The sequence below is a fragment of the Echinops telfairi genome, unplaced genomic scaffold (genome assembly GCF_000313985.2).
Source record: "Echinops telfairi isolate 266 unplaced genomic scaffold, ASM31398v2 ScPeMD7_7421;HRSCAF=8459, whole genome shotgun sequence".
Lineage (NCBI taxonomy): Eukaryota > Metazoa > Chordata > Mammalia > Afrosoricida > Tenrecidae > Echinops > Echinops telfairi.
The window spans coordinates 17,240,394-17,261,013 of NW_022111321.1; the positions used below are offsets into that span (position 1 = coordinate 17,240,394).

Consider the following 20,620-nt stretch of genomic DNA (forward strand, 5'->3'; position numbering starts at 1 on the left):
TGAGAAATCAGGTTTCAGAGCTCATTATATCTAGTATATAAAACCCCATTTATCTATTTCTGAAGTGAATGTTCTCTAGTATTACGCTAAATATACTACAAGTGAATTCAAGTGAATGCTCGTCTAAGATTTTGATTGCTTTTAAAGTTTATACTTTTAAAATGTTTTATGTATAGTTCATAATTGGTATATTAATAATTGAAAATGTTTCCACGTTTTGTCATTTTTTCTTAGCTCATGCTTGATACATGGAATGAGTCCATCTTTTCAAATATAAAGAACAGACTTCAAGATAGTGCAATGAAGTTAGTACATGCTGAAAGATTGGGAGAAGCTTTTGATTCTCAGCTGGTCATTGGAGTAAGAGAATCCTATGGTATGCTTTGACTTTTTATGATCATAGTTTCCTTTTGATTGACGTTCTTGGTCAGTTGCAGAACAATAATATCAAATTTATGTTCGTTCTTTCAGTCCGATATGCTTTTCCTTCTGTATATAATACTCATCTTTCTCACACTTCATCCTCACATTGGTCTTTCCTAGTTTCCAGACTCGGTTGCTTCCGCTTGGTTAGCTTCATAGTACCTGTCTGTGCCTCACTGATACACTCCTTCTTCTGAAATATTTGTTATGTTTAGGTATATTTGACATTATACCAGTACTTAACATGATTTTATGTTCTGTTGAGCATTGGTACAGATCATGCATGTAATGACTTTAAAATATTTATTATTTTACTTATTGTACTCAAATTACTGATTTGAATCATTATTTAGAGTAAATTATTTTGTTTTGTTTTTCAGTTAACCTTTGTTCTAATCCTGAGGATAAGCTTCAAATTTATAGGGACAATTTTGAGAAGGCATACTTGGATTCAACAGAGAGATTTTATAGAACACAGGCACCCTCGTATTTACAGCAAAATGGTGTACAGAATTATATGAAATATGTAAGTCAGAACTTTGTAGATGTGATAATTTTAGTTATTTTCCTGATATTCGTAAAATGATTGCTATTTTCTTTCCGGACAGGCAGATGCTAAATTAAAAGAGGAAGAAAAACGAGCACTACGCTATTTGGAAACAAGACGAGAATGTAACTCTGTTGAAGCAGTAAGTAATTTTGTAATTGTATATTCTGTGGGGCAATTTGAAGTAGTGTAGCCTGTGGTGGCAAAGACATCACACACTTAACATTATTCATCCTTTTTCATGTTACTGACAAACACTGCAGCACTGCTATTTTGTTATAAGACTCTTTGCCAATGAACAGCTTGTTCTTCAGAGCTGGTATGTCAATAAAATCTATTTGCCAGCCCTGCTGTTGAGTTTACATATTTAATATGCTTAATTTTCTTTCCTTTTTTTTAATATCCTTAATTTTCAAACAGTCTCTTTGTGTTATATTTGATAAATCTCAGAAGTTAGCCATTTGTGGTGACTTTGTAAGTAAAATAAGCCCCTTAGAAACTTATGCCTTAAAATAAACTGATATATTTTTTAATTACTATATTTTTATAATAGCTGAGGATATTGCCAAAAATAAGTAAATAAAACTGCATTATTTTACATAGGACATTACTCCCTTTGATCATGATTTAGACATAGTTTTAAACTGCTTATGCTTTTATTTAAATCCATTTAAATGCATTACTTTCTATTCTAGATGTTCAAACAATTCAGGATCAGTGCCACTTGGACTTCAGTCATACTGAAGCTGAATTAGAAAATAATTATTTCTTGAAATGTGTTAAATAGATCGGTTTTGAATTGGATTTTGATGTTTTTCAAAATCTCTAAGTTGAAAGAGAGAGTATGCCTTTTTCCAGCTCTCGCTCAGCTTGCTTGAAGTTTGTGTTCTGTAAAGAATTAACTGCGGGAGGGGAGAAGAGCGGAGAGGTAAAGAAAGGGGAGCCACTAACATGGAGTCAAGAAAGAAGAGAATGTTTTGAAACTGATTGTGGTAGCAATTGTATGATGTGATTGAACGATGAAATGCTATGATATCTGTATTAGCTTACAATAAAATGGTTTTGGAAAAATAATTAAAAGAATTAACTAAATTAGAATTTTTAGTAATAAAACTCCATAGCTAAATTCTTAAAAGGCCAAAATAAATTATCAGTCCAGTAATTTATCTCAGATCAAAACTTCTCTTTTAGAAAACAAAGATATGACTGTACTTTTGAACTTAGACTAATATCTTTGTTCAGTAATGATTTATTTTAGCTGCTAATTGCTTTTATTTAAATTCATTTAGTAAAAAGATTATGTTCAAACTAACTAAATGTATACTAACATGAATAAAAGCTGTTTCTGTTTGTTATTGGGGGACATTTTTCAAACTTCATCTGATAACAAGATAAAATATTATTTGATAAGAGAATACCAGTGTTTTACATTGCTGTTTTATTTATTTTATACTGTATAATAAGTTTCTTACTTTTAAAAACCCAAAACAAAAATGTTTTAGTCAGAATCAGAATGTCAGCCTTGCGCATTTTCCTTTCCTTGGAGAACCTAACCTTAGGGTGCTTTTGTAAAAAAAATGAGAGTCTCGAACCTTGTTAGATATAGCAGTGTTTCCAATAGTTCCCTTCAGTCTTAGGAGTCTAGAAACTGAATCTAGGTTTATGTTTAAAGGAATAACATTCTAGTTTGCCTATAACCAAACGTTTTTAAGTGGGATCTTTATCTTTTTTACTTAACCTTTGACTTTGGCTTCTTCCACCTTGAATGAATATCATCTTTTTGGCTTTTTTGTTTAATGTTTTTAAGTGATTATTCATTTTTTGATGGTTAAAATAATGTTGGGCTGGTGGGGGTGGGGGGCATGCACCAAGACTAGAATAGTGGTTGTTATAGAAGTTATTAGTAGAAATTAAAGCCAGACTTATGCATCATTCAAAAGGTAAAGAAGAGCATTGAATGTCTTTAATAACTTGCTGTGGACAGAATTTTCCCTGAGGAAGATGATGGAAGGCAAATTAGAGTGAGAAAGCTAAAATTCTGCAGAAGGCTTTTGCAATAATTCAAGCAAAGTATTATAATTATAGAAGGCTATAAAATATGACTGAAAGAACAAGACATTTTTCAGAGGTTGAATATTGTTCATACTGGATGGGGTTAGATATGGTAGAGAATTGAGTCAGTAATGTTTCTCAACTCTGGTTTACAGAGAAGTCTGGTATAAGTCTTTGTGGAAGCTAAGAAAAATTAATTTACTTTGAGGAATTTGAGTAGTTGGAGCTGATTGATGTGCCTATAGACTTTGAGTGGAGGCTGATGTAATTTTGTAACATGTAATCGTACTCTTCTTCTGTTTCAGTTTATATAACTTAAGTATAGCATATCCATGTTAATTAAACTTAATGGAAATCTCACCTGTAGAAAACCAATTAAGAGACTGTAACATTAAGTGGGAATTAGAAAAAGAGCATATGTTTATAAGGTAATGGAAAAGAGTGAAGTAAAAAAAAGTTAACTATGCACACATAGACAATATGTAGTATAATACATGAAAAATTTGCATACTTTCCTGTAAAAAGGTTATATTCAATCAACAGTAAAGCAGATAGAAGCTAACTTTCTAGTAGAGACAGATAAGGGCAAGTTTTCATGTATGCTCTCTTATCCTTTTGTGGGTGAAGTCCTGATAATGGATGACACCTAAGAGAGTTGTTTTGTTTTGTTTTGTTTTGTTTTAGCTTGCCTTGGATTTTATAGCTTCAGAAATCAAAGCAGATTATTATTTGCACTTAGTTCCATGATTAATGCAAATCAGAACTTATCTTGTTGCTTTTCACTAAATTTGAGTGAAGTAGAACAAAATAGGTAAACTGAGGGCCACTAAAAGAAAAATTGCTATATCACACAGCGTTATCTATCCCACTTTTCATCTTCACAGAAATATGGGTTCATTCATTCAACAAATATTTTTGGCTGCTTTCTGAGTATTATGGCAGGTATCATTCTTCAAGAGTGAATAGTCTTGCTATACAAGAGTGTAAAACATCAAGCACATTGATAGTTAAAGTGTTTCACCTTGCAGACTTCTGGGCAGAGATTGCTATGGATTAGAAGTTGTGCTCATCTCAGGCAAACAAACACAGGAGTTGATGGCATATGGCAAAAAGGTTTTTTCTTCACGGAAGCTAGCAAAAGGAGACAGAAAGGGAATACAAGGTGAGAGAGATGGTTTATCTCTATCCTTTCCATTCAAGATGTATTTTTCAATTAACTAGTATATTTGTAGGGCTTACTATGTATGTAGTACTTTGGTAAATGATGGCAAGGACATTAAAAAGAGTAATAGCATGGTCTCCATCCTCCAAGAGGTGACTCATTCTTCTGATGAGACTTATTTGAAAGAAGGAGAGAACATTAATCAATAATATCCTTTTCTTTGTTTTGCCTGTATATTAACTTTAATAATAAGCATTTATGCCATAAAATTAAAAGCATTCTTAAAAAGTCATCAATCCAATATATACAAGACTAGAGGAAATTGTGTAATACACCAAACTCGCCACCTATACTCAGTGTCCAGGTTCAAAATTTTTCTTTTGTCGTATTGACTTAGTAGATCCCATTTCTTTTCTTTTTAAGAAAATTTCCCTTCACTTCCTCCCTGCATTCCTTCTTCCTATGTACTCTAGTACTTTAAAACCAATTTCTGATATTATATACTTTTCTCTAAGTATTTCTGCATTAAATCATTTCCAATGCCTCATGATAATTCATTATCTGTATGAGGAGATTTCAAAGAGTTCATGGAAAAATTCAATTTTTCTGCGAACTTTGAAGCCCCCACTTATGTTCTATTAAAAACTAATCAGTCCAATAATTATGGGCATTTTCATTGTTTATAGTTTATCAGCTATTTCTTCCTGGAATACCTGTCAAAAAGCATTGCTCTAAACCATTATTAAACCAACTCATTCCAGTGTGAAGCTACTGTTTCTCAATATATCCTCCATGTAGGTCTTGACTCTTCTGAAGGTGATATTTCCATTTTTATAACACTTCCCTGAAGAATTCTGCACTCTTTGATTTATACCACATCAAAATATCAATTTTTACATCCTCAAGAGACACTCAAATCATGTTCTTTGGACTTGGAGAACTTAAAGAAGTATTAAGAGGCAAGGTCAACAATTCTTCACATAAAGCAACACACAGACCATCACCCAAAGAAAGGAAGTATCACAGGAAGAACAAATAAACAAAACACAGCACACATACAAACACAGAATGCACACACATATAAACAAAATGGCAATAATAAATAGATATCAATAACTTTTACTGAATGTTAATGGATTAAATGTACTAGTAAAGGAAACAGAGTAGCAGAATGCATAAGAAAACAAAATCCAATATGCTGCCTACAAGAAACACACCTCACAAATAAAGATATGAACAAATTAAAATCAGAGGCTGGAGGAAAGCATGCCAAGCCAATAGCAACCAAAAGAAAGCAGGGGTAGCAATGTTAATCTCTGAGAAGATTGACTTAAAGGCAAACAATGTAATAAGAGATAAGAACAGTCACTACACAATGATAAAGGGAACAATTGCTCAGGAACTAATAACTATAATAAACATATGCATCTAATGAGACCCTCAAAATACATCAATCAAAACCTCCCAGAATTGAAAATGGATATGGACACATTGACTAATTACAGGAGGCTTTCTTCACCACTCTCAAGGAAAGACAGAACATCAAGAAAAAATACTCAACAAAGACACTAAAAAGCTCAGTAACATAATCAGAAACCTCATAGACATATATAGAATCTTTCATCCAGCAAAACAGCAGTATATGTTCTTCTCCAGCTCACATGGGACATTCTTAAGAATAGAACACATACTAGGCCACAAATCATGTCTGAACAAATTTGTTAAAAATGAGATCTTACTATCAAACTTATAGTGAAAACAGTAATTAGAGGCCAATTTATAGCTATCCACACACACATAGAAAAAGAGAACGCTAAAATCAAAACCCTAACACAGTACTTCCAAGAACTAGAACAAGGTCACAACACAATCCATCCAATTAAGAAAGAAAAGAGATCATAAGGATCTCAACAGAAATGGATGATAGAGAGAGAAAAAAGAAAAAAATCAACAAGACAAGCTGGTTAATTGAAAAGGTTACCAAAATAGACTCCTGGCAAACTTAACAAATGAAAAAGAAAAGATGCAAATACCCAGAATGAGAGGTGAAAATGGTAGAATTATAAAGATCCAAGTGAAATAAAAAGAATAACAGTACTATGAAAACTGCACTCAAAAAATTAGTCTAGAAGAAATGAACAGATATCTAGAAACATCACCTACTCAGATTAATGCAGACATATTAAAAAACTCAACAGATCCATAACAAAAGAAGCAAAGCAGATCATTAAGAGATAACTAATCAAAAAGAGCCCAGGACCAGGTAGTTCACAGGACAATTCTACCAAATACTCAAAGAAGATCTGACTACACAAACTCTTCCAGAACATAGAAAAAGAACAAACTCACTCTATGAAGCCAGCATATCACTGATACCCAAACCAGGCAAAGACCCCACAAAGATTGAAAATTATAGCCTAATATCCCTCATGAACATAGATATTAAAGTCCTCAACAAAATCTTGGCCTATGGAATAGTGCAGTATATAAAAAAATAATAATTCACCATGACCAAGTAGGATTTATTCCAGGTATGCAGGGATGGTTCAATATTCAAAAACAATCTGTAGTCCACCACATAAGCAAGGTGAGAACGACCACGTGATCAAATCAATAGATGCAGAGATGGCATTTGACAATATTCAACACCTATTTCTGTTCAAAACACTCAACAAAATAGGAATAGAAGGAAAGTTCCTTAACATAATAAAAGCCATATATGGTAAACTAACAGCATCATGTTCAATGGGAGAAGCTAGAAACATTCCCATTGAAAACAGCCCACATAAAGATGTCCCCTATCACCATTCCTATGCAACATCATGCTGGAAGTTTTAGCTAAAGCCATCAGACACTGAGAAGAAACTGAGGGAATCAAGTGATTCGCCCTATTTGCAGATGATATGATCCTATAAAAAACCCAAATGTCTCCATAAAAAGCCTGCTGGAAACGATCAAGGAATTCAGCCAAGGTAGCAAGATACAAAGTTAACCAGAAGTCATTCAGATTCCTAAATGTCAACAAAGAGCACTACGAAAAAACCCATTAAATCAATATCCTTTACAATAACCACACAAAAGATTAAATATTTAGGAATAAACTTAAAGAAACTAATGAACAATTGGCCATCTAAGTGAGGAGCCAACTAAGTCCACATGGAAGAAGCACACCAGCTTGTGTGATCCAAAGATGACAATTTCAACATTAGAATATGGCAAAAGGAAAAGTATCAGAACAAAATTGAAGGCTTTGGAGGAGACAGTGGGAGCCCCAAACCGATCTGCAGAGTATCTAGTTAGACTGAGCCATTGGAAGATCCATTCTAGCCATTACAGAGGCCATTGTATTCTTGATTATGCTGGATCAAACTCCATACTAGGTCAGTTGACATCCCTATATAGACCTGACCTAAATTTGTCCTGGGTACAAGTATCTCTTATTAGCTCCATGACAGCAGTTTCTTCCCTGGATTTTTTAATGTTGATGGGGGTCTTCTTTCTTACTCATTATTTGTATTTTTGTTTTTATATTATTATTTTATCCTTGCCACCTTATTTCTGTTTTGTTTATTATTGTTTCTGTTGGGTGTCCCAGTTTGTGAAGCACAGGGGCAGTGGATCATAGTGACAATAACTGATACAAGGGTTTATAAAGGATGCAGGGGGTTGGGGGGGGAGGTGATAGGGAGGGAAAGGGGATTTCAGGAATAATGAAGGTGGGAGGGGGACAGGACCACTAGAACTGATTTAATTGCACAACTCATTGTAAAGGCGATTTAACCGTGGAAGGGGGAGGTGTTCTAAAATTGATGTGGTAATTATTGTACAGTTTTGCTTGATATGATTGAACAATTAAACTATTGTATGATACATAAGTTATGTACCAATAAAACTGTTGGGGGAAAAAGGCAAGATCAGGTCTGTGGGGTGGATGGGATAGGTTTTCCCAATTCTTTTTGCGACAGTCCTTGGTGTCCATAAAGAATGAGCAAGTGTGTTGTCATGATGGGGAGAGAATTCCTTTGCACACGTTCCTGGCACTTTTTTCACCCAGGGGAATGAATACAAATCCTTCATAATTATCCTGGGGCCGTTAAGAAAACTCAGTATTACCCCTTTGGATTCCCACAGTCACCATAGCCTTCTGAGCTGACCTCTGCCTTGAATAGAGTTGGTCACACAGATCCTCTTGGAAGCCACTGTTTGGATTGGATCTATTTTATTTTTGAAGGAACTCGCTAACCAAACGAAGACAAGTGTATTGCTGAAAAAACGTATGTACAGCCATCCACAGACTGGCAGACACATGTTTAAACCTGGTTTATTTGGAATAAACTCATGGATGGAACCCTTGTAGCAATAGATTTTTACTTACCGTCCAATGTTTGCATCATTTCAACATCCTGTGCATTCTTGGACACTGGTGACAAGAGGCTGCATGCCGGGACCGCTAAATACAAGTTCAACTCACCGACTGCTGTGCAGGAGAAAGATGAGCCTGTCCGTAAAGCTTTGTATTGTAAACCCAGTAGGGACAGGTCTACTCTGTCTTAAAAAGTAGCTACGAGGTGGAATTGTCTTGATGGCAGTGTGTTTGATTGTTTTGTGCATGCATCTTTTCTCATATTTGACTTTCTCTTTTGACTAATTTCTTGGAAATGCAATTGATGAAACAAAGAGTATGAATGTTTTACAATCTTAACAAAGTGACCACCAGAAATACTGTAATTCTTACTACCATCAACTATCTCTTGGTTTATGCATATCTTTGCAGAACTGTGATATTTGAGCCTTTTAATATTGGGCAATCTGTCCATGTGATGTGTTTACATTTTTTTTAATGTGTGCTCGCTTCGGCAGCACATGTACTTAAATTTCTTTTAATGTACACTAGAAAATTATTCATGGGACTGTACATCTTTATTACATGAGTTTTTACTATAAATATAGGGAAAAGCAAAGCATTTTCCCTTTCAACTGTCTTCATATGTGCAGTTCAGTGACATTGTATTAGTCATGTTGTTCATTAATAGCATTAACTGTTCTTAAATTTTTCCATCACCGTTAACAGAAGTTAATCTTTATTCATTATTCATAATACTGGCTATATGTATTCCCCTCCACCCTTTTGTGTGTGTGCGTGTGAGTTCAGGCTACCTTTAATACATCACTTTCATTGTTAGTTTTGTTGTTAGTTGCCATTGAGTTGGCTTCAACTTGTAATGAGCCCATGTACAACAGAACAAAATGACACCCAATTCTGTTCCTTCTCCACAGCCCCTGGTATACATAACGTCCTTGGTTGTGGCCATCGTGTATTTTAAGCACTATAGCAGACAGTGCTGGTATGAATCATACGGTTTTCTCCTGTTGATTTGGGGAAGTCAGCTTGCAAGTCTTTCTTCCCACTTAGTTTTAGTCAAGAAGTTCCACTGAGACCTGTCCACCATGAGTGATGATCCTGCTGATACTAGAAACACCAGTAGTTTAGCTTTTAGCGTCATAGCAATACAACACAAACCACAATATAACAAACTGACTGACAAGTGGTGGTTTCTGATTTTAGTTCTTGATGTCTAATAAGAGATGGAGTTATGTGCTGGGTTTTTAACCTAAAGGTTAGAAGTTTAGAGTCTACCCAGATGCACCTCACAAGAAGGCCTGGTGGATAACTTCCGAGAAATCAGCCATTGACAATCATGTGGAGCATAATTTTTCCTCTGATTCTATGAGCCAGAATCAATTCACGGTGGTAACTTATCAAGCACCAACTTTATGTGGGGCCATGCGTGTACTAGAAAAACTCAGAACTCACTGCCATTGAGTCATTGCTGACTCGGCGGCTCCTGTGCGTTTCCAAGACTGTAACTGTTCACGGCAGTACAACTCCCAGTCTTTCTCTTGCAGAGCTGCTGGTAGTTTTTAAACTGTCAACCATGCAGATTTTAGCCCAATTCAGTACCACTATACCCCCAGGGCTCCATGTACATGTAGAAGCATAAGTCAGATATTCCTATTACTTGAGTTCTAGTTCATACACAATTGGGTTTATTCCAAGCAAAACATTTTTAAACATGTCTCTGCAATTAGTGGATGGCTGCAGCTAAGTTCTTTCAGTAATTTATTGTCTTTGTTTGGTTAGTGAGTTTCCCCCCAAAAAAGATCCACTCAAAACAGTAGTTTCCAAGAGAATCTGCCAGGCTAGTTAAATTCCTAGCAGAGAGGTGAGCACAAAGGTTATGGTGATTACTGGGAATTCAAAAAGGTAGTCTTGATTAATTTTCTTGATAGTCACTACATGATTTTAAAGTATTCTCAGTAAAGTTTTAAGAAAACAAAACTACTGGTGAGAAAAAGGCCTGGGAAGTTGTGCCAGAGTTCCCCGCACCCCCCACCCCTGTCATCATAATGCACCTGTTCATTCTTTATGCATAGCAAGGCCTTGTCCTAAAAGAAACATTACCCCATCTACCCTGTAGTGCTGCTCGCCCTTCAGGCTTCTCTTTGTTCCCCAAACCCGAAGAACATTGGAAAAGCAACATGACTTGAGTCTTAAGGATGGATGCCAAAACACGTTTTGATTTGGTGTAAATCAGAGACTGCAGAATTCTTCATAGACATTAGAAAAATGAAAATAATCATCAGAATTTTATAGACCTAGGTGTAGAATATATTGTGAAACAACTTACCATTTATAAATTTTTTGTAATAACGATTTCAATAATTTTGTAGCCGTACTTTTTTACTTACTCTTGTGAAGTTGAGAGTATAATACATTCCCTATCTTTATGATGTTCACAGCATAGTGATTAATTTATTTTCACATGCTTCTTGGTAAAGTTGATCTTTTCATATACTGCTGTGCATATGAAGAATGTACACATTTTAGATAGGTAGTGATCCCAATTAGATTATCATAAGAGGGTGGTATTAACCATCCTTTATATTTCTCTATTCCTTACAAGACTTAACTTAGTTGTGAACATGTAGCCATAACTTAGTGTGTGTAAGGGGCTTTGAAAGGTATTGTACCTTGTAGCAATCCTCCTAGACTTAGGATGCCTGCAAGAAGAGAACATTGTTGCATGCCATGTACTCCATATGGAACATTTTCTTGAGAGTCTCCTAGAATATTGGGCTTTTTCTATTTTAGTTGGCTGTTTCCACATCCTCCTTTATCATTCTCCCTCCCTTCCTATCACCTGCCTTAATACCATTAGATTGGTCTTTTAAAAATAGCTTGGAGGTAGGAAAAGTTTAAAAACCCTTGGTTCTTCATTTTCTGTCAGTAAAATAAAGTCCCAAAGCATAGGCTTTTCATTCACAATCATTCTCCAGCACACTTCGTCACTGTCTCTTCCCCATCATATCAACTTCTTTTTTGTTGTTGTTCCATAAAATTGACTTTATCAGCTTTGATCTTACGAGCCTGATGGGAAATTGAGTTCTTTTTATTTGTTTGTTTCACATTTTTTTTTTTTTTTTATCGTTTCACTAGGGACACATACAACTCCTATCACAATCCATATATACATCAACTGTGTAAAGCACAACTTATTGTTCCCAAATACTCTTTATTTGAGAACTTGTTCTGACCTTTCAAAGTACAATTTAGATATCAACATTGAAGTTTTTTGCTTACTCTAAATAGTAGTTCCTTTGTTTGCTGTGTATTGTTGGATGCATTTGCTTCCTTCACATCCTCAGTTGAGCAGGAATTTCAAGAATAGGAATTCCTATTCTTTGTCTATTAAGTCCTTCTTAGTGCTCACACATAGTAGGCACCCATAGTGTTTTGTTGAATGAATGTACTCATACTTTTAGAATTTTGTTATTTAATTCTATCACGGGTTCTGTCCAAATAGGAAAAGTTAATCTCAGAAGCTTTTTAAAAAATTTACAGAGAACTTAAATGCAATGACTTTTTCCCAAAACAGGCCTAACATTCAGCTTAACTGTTCAGCTTCAACTGCTCTCTAGTACAGGTAAGTACAGTCTACATTAGGATATTTAGATTTTTCTTGCTATTGAACAATTTGGTTTTTATTTTATGAGTTGAAATGGACTTCTGCTATAAAACTTATAGTGGTCTTGACCAATTTTTAATATCTTTCAGCTAATGGAATGCTGTGTAAATGCCCTGGTGACATCCTTTAAAGAGACTATCTTAGCAGAGTGCCAAGGCATGATCAAGAGAAATGAAACTGAAAGTAGGTAAAACATCACATGCAGTTATCTAATCTTTTGAGGGGGTATCTTTGAAGCAACTCCTTAATAAATTGCTGTTAGATACATAAGCCTATTTCTTAAAGTGGGCTATGTTTAAAGGCTGTGATAAAGTATTTAGCACAGTTATAATCACTACTTTTAAATTTATTTTAAACAATTCCCCCTTAGATACAAGTATTATTATTTTTTCCTTAAAAGTAGAGCTTTGATTTTAAAGGCCAAGTAAACACATGCTGTATAGTAGAATGAGACATTTGAAATTTATATAGAACCTTACAGTGAATCATTTTAGAAAGTAATCATATGCTTTATGTTAATAATGCACATTTCTTCTTACACACATACCCAAATTTTGCATTTTAAGATCTGAAGTGTATTTCTTTTATTGCATAAATATACATGTTAATAAAGATACTGTTTAGAGATGAAAAAAACTAAATGAATATAATAAAAGTTATACTTATTCCCACTACCCCAACATAACATTTTAATATAGGTCTCTCCAGATTTTATTATACCTAACGACAGACTCGCAGTAAATCTCTAGTTGCATTAAAGGTATGCCTGTTAATTCTCTTAAATTTGTTTACACTTTAGGAGTAATTCATAGTAAAAATCAAAGTGCTCTTTTGTTTAGCTAAAATCATTGAATTTCCATACAACTCAAAAGTAGTGCCTCTTCAAAAGAGTTTAGTCATAACCAATACTGTGAGGTAGGTTTTTGTGAAGGTGAATTAAATGGGATACCATATGAGGAAATGCTTTATGACATGTACTAATCTTCTTTGTAAACATTTTTACTTCTTAAAATTAAAAGTACAGTATTTCTCCCCTGATTCTTGTAGTTGATTCAAAACTGAAAAGGTAGACCAGGAAGTCCTGTTTAACTATAACAACTTCTAAACCAGCGGGACCTACAAAAGTACCATTTGAATATTCTAACTACTCTATACATTCTAGACATATGAGATTAATGGGAGAAAATTTATTTTGTGGATAAAATAATTACATGCGTGCGTTATATCCTTCCAGAATTACATTTGATGTTTTCATTGATGGACAAAGTTCCTAATGGGATAGAACCAATGTTGAAAGACTTGGAAGAGCATATTATTAGTGCTGGCCTGGCAGATATGGTAGCAGCTGCTGAAACTATTACTACTGTAAGTTTTTTCTTCAGTGGCAATGCTGAATGTATATCAAAGCTTTTCTTCTTTTTTCTATTTCAATTGCTATTTTAAATACCCAAATGCAAGATCGAGTATTTAAAATAGTAATTGAAATAGCAAAACAGCAATATTAAAACACTTTAATTTTAAAAAGGAATTCTTCATAAACATTTATTTATATTTTCTCAATTTTCTTTGTATGACTATTTTTCTTTTAAAACTCAGTTGAATATAATGCATTTTATTTCTAGGACTCTGAGAAATATGTTGAGCAGTTACTTACACTATTTAATAGATTTAGTAAACTCGTCAAAGAAGCTTTTCAAGATGATCCACGATTTCTTACTGCAAGAGATAAGGTATGTATTCCTATATATCAACACTTTGAATTGAAAGTGTTACTGTCAAAATGTGCTTTTAATTAGAAATTTTGCATCCTATATATCAGATTAAAAACCCAGCAACTCATTTTTCCCCAGGGCAGCTATGTTTATTATATTGAGTTTGATGTATGTGCCTGTATGTATTTGGTATTCCTATGATGTAGAATTTAGCCAAAAAGTTGTTCTCTTTTTCCGTTTTTTCAGGAATGTCTTCCTGGTTTTGAATGTTATTATTATTATTAAATTCTTAGTCATCCTTCCTCTAAGACTGAACTTGAAATACACTTATCTGGGAACTTCCTTGATATACAGCCGATCGCAAGTGGTGCTGGTTTTTTCCCTCCTCTGTTCTCTCTAAGGCCTCATTGATACTTTTATTCCAAGTGCCTGGCATTTGCATTGAATGCCATCTCTTTACCCATTCTCAGAAGTGGGCCAGTGTTAATGAAACAGTATTATCCTTAGAGGCAGATCTTTTTATTTTATTTTATTTTTTTTTCCTCAACTGGAGTCTTTAATGAACAAATAAGTTCATTTCAAACAACAAAAATTTATGGTATTTTCAGTGGAAGTTCACATGATAAATTAGATTTTCATTTAACAATTTCTATGTAACTTGTTCAATGACATTATTTACATTTTTTAATCCTAAAGAAAGCAGAACATAAATTTTAAAATAGAACATATTAAGAATGGGCTAAAGGGAAAACAAGTGTTATAATATTAAATTTTAACCTTCCTATATCTGCATTGATGCACTTTCTGATGTACTCCGACTACTCTCATCCTTGTTGGGAGTCCACAAATAGATTTTGGCATTCATTGTCATCCATAGTCTTTTGCAAAATGGGTGCTCAGAATTTAAGCTTGAATACACTTCCCTTCTTTCTCTTGGATTTTATTTACAATTCTTAGATAACACAGGATGATATGCCTCTTCCATGTGGCCTTATCTGACACCTCACCTAGATGGCTGCTTTGAGTCATATCTTTTTAAATGCCAAACTTATCACTAGAAATTAACACTAATCCCCCCCCTTTTTAAATCATTTTATTGGGGCTCATACAATTCATCACAATCCATACAGATATCAATTGTGTAAAGCACACTTATACAATTGTTGCCCTCATCATTCTCAAATTCGCTTTCCTCTTGGGTTCCTGGAATTAGCTCCTCATTAATTTTCCCCCTTTAAAAATGTTTTAAAAAGGAGACAGGACACTTTCCCCAGTAGGCTTCCCCTGCTTTCCCTTTCTTCTCTTCACTGTATGTTTACTTAAATATAAGGAGTTAGATTAGGAGTTAATATTAGAGAAGGAGTTAAGGGTGGTGGAATGAGTGTTCCCAACAGAGGGATGAAGAGATGCAAAAACTCCAATGCCGAAATACAATTGTCACGTGTAAGGAACAACCGAAAAGGTCTTTGTAACCAGACAAGGGGAAGAACGGTGGGAAATTAAGTTAGAGAGCTAGCAAGAGGCCAGATCATGTAAGATTCTGTAAGCCATGGTAGAGTTTTTGGTTTTTACTTTGTGAGTAGAATGGGAAGTCCCTGAAAATTTTTGAACAGAGTAGCTGGACGTGTGTTACATTTTAATATGACTGCTTGGCTGCTGTACAAACAATGGACTGATGCAAATGAGAGAGGCCGAAGTGGAGACCCAAAGCCCAGCTGCAGACAATTGGACAGCCCCTCACAGAAGGGTCGCGAGGAAGGGATTAGCCAGCCAGGGTGCAGTATAGTACTGGTAAAACATACGACATCTTTCTATTCTTTAATGCTCCTCCCCCACACACTGTCTTGACCCTAGTTCCACCTTATTAATCCGGCTAGACCAGAGCATGTACACTGATACAGATAAGAGCTGGAAACACAGGGAATCTAGACACATTAACCCCCTCAGGAACAGTGATAGGAGTAGCTATAGCATGAGGATAGGGGGAAGGTAGAGAGAGAAAGGGGTGGGGAGGCTGATCGCAATGATCAACGTATAACCCCCACCCCCTCAGGGTGGTGAACAACAAAAAAATGGGTGAAGTGAGAGAGTAGATGGTGTAAGATATGAAAAGAATAATTAATAATTTATCAAGGGTTCATGAGGGTGGAGGGATGGAGGGGGAAATAAGAGGAGCTACTACCAAGGGCTCAAGAAAATGTTTTGAAAAGGATGATGGCAACATATGTACAAATGTGCTTGATACAATGGTTGTATGGATTGTTAGAAGAGCTGTAAGAAAAAAAAAGACTAGGAGTCCACAATAAAATGATTTATTTGAAAAACAAAAAACAATAGACTGAAGGGTGTTAAAGAAGAAGAAATAATATGAGTTAAGAAATTATTTAAATAATTCAGTAAAGTGACAATGGAGGATTGACCTGGAGTGATAGTAGGTAGAGGTATTCAAAAGTGGTTGAAATCTGATTCTGTTATAAAAATAGATTATACAGGATCTGCTAATAAATCAGATGTGGAATGTGATAGAAAGAAACCAGTCATGATTTGGTTCTAATCAATTGGAAGGAAACGTTTACTGAGATGGGAAAGACTGAAAGAAGTGGATTTTAGGTAGATGGTCCAAGAGCAATTAGGAACTCAATTTTCAGTGTTAAATTTGAAATCTCTGTTAAACATCTGTGTGAAAGTGTTGGGTATGGATTATACGAGTTTGAATGATTTTGAACACCTGGTTTGTTGTGGATGCCAGTGGAAGCCCAAAATCCATTTGCCACACTGGAGTTAAATCTCTGACCATAATCGAGGGATGTGAATAGCCCTGTTTTCAGACAGAGAGCACTGAAAAGTCAATTATGGCACATATAGTTGGACTAACATGGAATAGTACCATTTGATCTTCCTTTTGACCCATTTTAAAGTAGTTTTAGTTAAAAAAAAATTTTTTTTTAAGGTGAGGAAATGCACATGGATTGAGGCTGGGGTTTATTCCCTCTGACCATAGACCAGGGATGTGATCATGCGGAGTGTATTAGAAATGCAGTTAGGTTAAAAGTTAATACCTTATCATTTGATCTCCCTTTTGAACCATTTTAACATGGGTCTGGTTCTTAATATTTTCTTTTGAAGTTTTTCTCCATTTTATTGTTGTTCGGTTTGTTTGTTTTAATGTTTTTTCTATATGTGAAATCTAGGATAGGTAGTAAGTCTGTAGAGGCAGTAACTGAACTAATGGTTTCTTGGTTGTATGGCAGGTGAAATTGGGGGCAATGGGAAGTTAATAACAGTACAAGAATGAAGAAGGTGTTCTAAAATTGATTGTAGTGATGCTTGCACAACTCTTAATAGGATTAAACTATTGAATTATATGAGATGTAAATTATATGCTAGTATATCTGTTTGTTTCTTTAAAGATAGTTTGAGTGGGCCTGGAAAGCTAAATTTGGGAGCATCAGCATATAGAGATGGGATTTGAAGAGACTAGATATAGTAACCAAAGTAATAAGTACATGTATTAAAGAGAAAAACTCAAAAGTTGTCCTAGAACACTTTAACATTTAGCTGTCAAAAAGATGAAGGGGAACCAGGAAAGGAAAACAAGTAGGAAGTATCTTCCCAAGGAGTGTATGTATGCTGCTGCCCCTCGGGAGCGTATGTGGGGATCGGCTATGGTGTGTAGCAACACGAAGGGTGTTGGTGATTTTGACCGGACCATTTGAGGCGGGGTGGGTCGCGGTGATAGTGATCTGAAAGCATGACTGTTGCTGGTAAGAATGGCAAACCAAAAGTTGAAGACAATGAGATAGATTGTTCTTCAAGTAGTTTATCTTAAAGGAAGGGAGTAAAATGAGGCAATAACTGAAGGTGGATGAATGGAAGTTGGTAAACTGATAATGCAAGAAAAAGAAGGAGTTATGTTGATAAGAAAGAATGAAATCTCAATTTCAGTAGAAGGGCTGCTTTCTGCTTTGAATGAAGAATAGTTATCCATGATGACAAGAGAGGATGCAGAAGATGGCACAGACGCAGGTAGCTGGGTGGTGGTCTGTGGAGCTTCTCCTGTTTGTTTTCTCTGTGGAATAGGAGCTACATCAGCTGAGCGTGCACAAGGCCAGGGAGTCATAGAGACTTGAGGAGAAGGGAGGTGATATGAAACTGGCTAGGAGAAAGACAGCATATGACTTTTATCAGGCCAAATGCACAATTAAAAATTAAAATTAACATATTCTAATGAATTTTGTAAGTATAACAATTCTTTGCATTTAAATACTGAAAATAATGCTTGTGTTGTATTTTAACTTATTTTCAGGCATACAAAGCAGTTGTTAATGATGCTACCATATTTAAACTTGAATTACCTTTGAAGCAGAAAGGGTGAGTTTTTCAAAACTATATTTGTTAAATTCTTAAAAACTTTTGAGTGTATTAAATGTTAATAGACATGGAAGATGACTTCATAACCTAATCTTATTATGCTTTTTGTTTGTTTGTTTGTTTTTTCATGAACTTTGCTACCATTAGTTTTTTTTAATCTGTAAAATATAAGGAGAGCAACCAGTACGCTCATGTATTAAACATGGAAATGCAAAGTGGTCCAAAATGATTCAGCCTCTCTGGAAAATAATTTCCTTCTAAACTTTTATAACATCTTCTAGCAATCACTGTGTACTTAACACAAGACAAAGCCATTCATTGCAGGGTATTGACTGTAGAATAATGATACTTTTTAAAAAAATTAATGATACATTATAACCCTATAAAAACCTGTAAATAAATGTTTATTGCAACTCTGTTCAAAATCACCCACTCTACTCTCATGTAATCCCTGTCAGAACAGATAGGAGCCACTACCGGTCAACTTTTATTTTTTTATTATTATTATTTTAAAAATCATTTCACTGGGGGCTCGTACAACTCCTATCAAAATCCATACATACATCCATTGTGTCAAGCACATTTGTACATTTGTTGCCATCATCATTCTCAGAACATTTGGTATCAGCTCCTCATTTTTCCCCCTCCCTCCCCACCCCAAACACTAGTTAGTTTATAAATTAGTATTATTTTTGTCATGTCTTACATTGTCCAACTTCTCCCTTCACCCACTTTTCTGTTGTCTGCCCCCCAGGAAGGGGGGGGTTATGTGTAGATCCTTGTGATCAGTTCCCCGTTTTGACCCCACCTTCCCCTTCCTTTCCTGGTATAGCTACTCTCATTATTGGTCCTGAGGGGTTTATCTGTCCTGGATTCCCTGTGTTTCCGGTTCCTATCTGTACCTGTGTGTACATCCTCTGGTCTAGCCAAATTTGTAAGGTAGAATTGGGATCATAATAATGGGGAGGGGGCGCGAGCGTTTAGGAACTAGAGGAAAGTTGTATGTTTCATCGTTGATATACTGCACCCAGACTGGCTCGTCTTCTCTTGTGACCCTTCTGTAAGGGGATGTCCAGTTGCCTGCAGATGGGCTTTGGGTCTCCGCTCAGCGCTCCCCCTCATTCACAATGATAGGATTTTTGTTCCTTGATGTCTGGTACCTGATCCCATCAACACCTCATGGTCCCCCAGACCGGTGTGCTTCTTCCCTGTGGGCTTTGTTGCTTCTGAGATAATGACCACAGGCCCTATATATTTTGATAGCTGGGCACCATCAGCTTTTTTCAAAAAGTTTTATTTTTATATACACATACTTAAAATGTAATTATGTTATTTTGGTGATTTCTGTACTTATGATAAGTCAATACTAGGAAAATAACACTTGAATGCACAATACATTTGGGAATTTTAATTTAAGCTAAATTATACATTGTCTATAAAGGTAGGATAAAGAATATATGGAAGACTTTTAAACAAGGATAACAAGACATTAAATTGGTTTAAAATGTTGGAAAAGTAAAATAGAGATGCAAATTTTTCTTTGTTTTAGAAGAGTTTAGTTTTTAGAAAGGGATGGTAGTAGATAACACATTGCTGTGAAATTAAGTTATATTGGATGCATTTCAAAGAGTAATGTAACAGTTTTATCTTCATGTGTTAATAATGAAGAGTTTAATTAAGATGCATGATTTACTGTATATACTCGAGTATATGCCAACCCAAATATCAGCCAGGGTACCTAATTTTACCACAAAAACTACATTTAAAACATGCTGAAAAATACTCAGCTTATACATGAGTATTTATGGTACCTAGTTGTTTGGGTTTTGTTGTTGTTGTTAAGTTTTGCAGATACCTGAGTAAAATAATGTAAAATAAAATGATAGCCAGACTGAGGTTAGGTTATACAATCTCTAGGAAGGTACTCAGTTAAGGAGGTGCTCATTTTCTGGAGCATGTGAATATAATGTCAGCACTTAGGGACCCTAGGAGTGAATGTGTCTCCTTAAATATTGTATCTTACGCTCCACATTGCCTTGTCCTTATCCCAGCCTAGACCACTAGGTTATATAAGAAACAATGTATGATAATTTATAATTTATCAAGGGTTCATGAGGGAGAGTGGGAGAGGAGCTGATATCAAGGCCTCAAGTAGAAAGAAAACACTTTGAAAATGATGATGGCAACATATGTACAAATGTGCTTGACACAATGGATTATGATAAAAGCTGTAAGAGCCCCTAATAAAAGTATTCAATTAAAAAAATTTGATGCCTGATAACTGATCCTTTCGGCACCTCCTGATCACACAGGCTAGTGTGTTTCT

General features: G+C 35.1%; 1 protein-coding gene across 1 annotated transcript in view; it reads left to right on the top strand.

The window, feature by feature from the left end:
- Positions 1-20,620, top strand: part of CUL5 (cullin 5) — a 92,190-nt gene that overhangs the window by 56,508 nt on the left and 15,062 nt on the right. Inside the window, exons 5-11 of the mRNA XM_045297737.1 lie at positions 235-376; positions 804-949; positions 1,032-1,112; positions 12,301-12,394; positions 13,446-13,576; positions 13,834-13,941; positions 18,230-18,294. Of these exons, the coding sequence (XP_045153672.1) occupies positions 235-376; positions 804-949; positions 1,032-1,112; positions 12,301-12,394; positions 13,446-13,576; positions 13,834-13,941; positions 18,230-18,294 (767 nt within the window). The remainder of the gene's footprint in view (positions 1-234; positions 377-803; positions 950-1,031; positions 1,113-12,300; positions 12,395-13,445; positions 13,577-13,833; positions 13,942-18,229; positions 18,295-20,620) is intronic.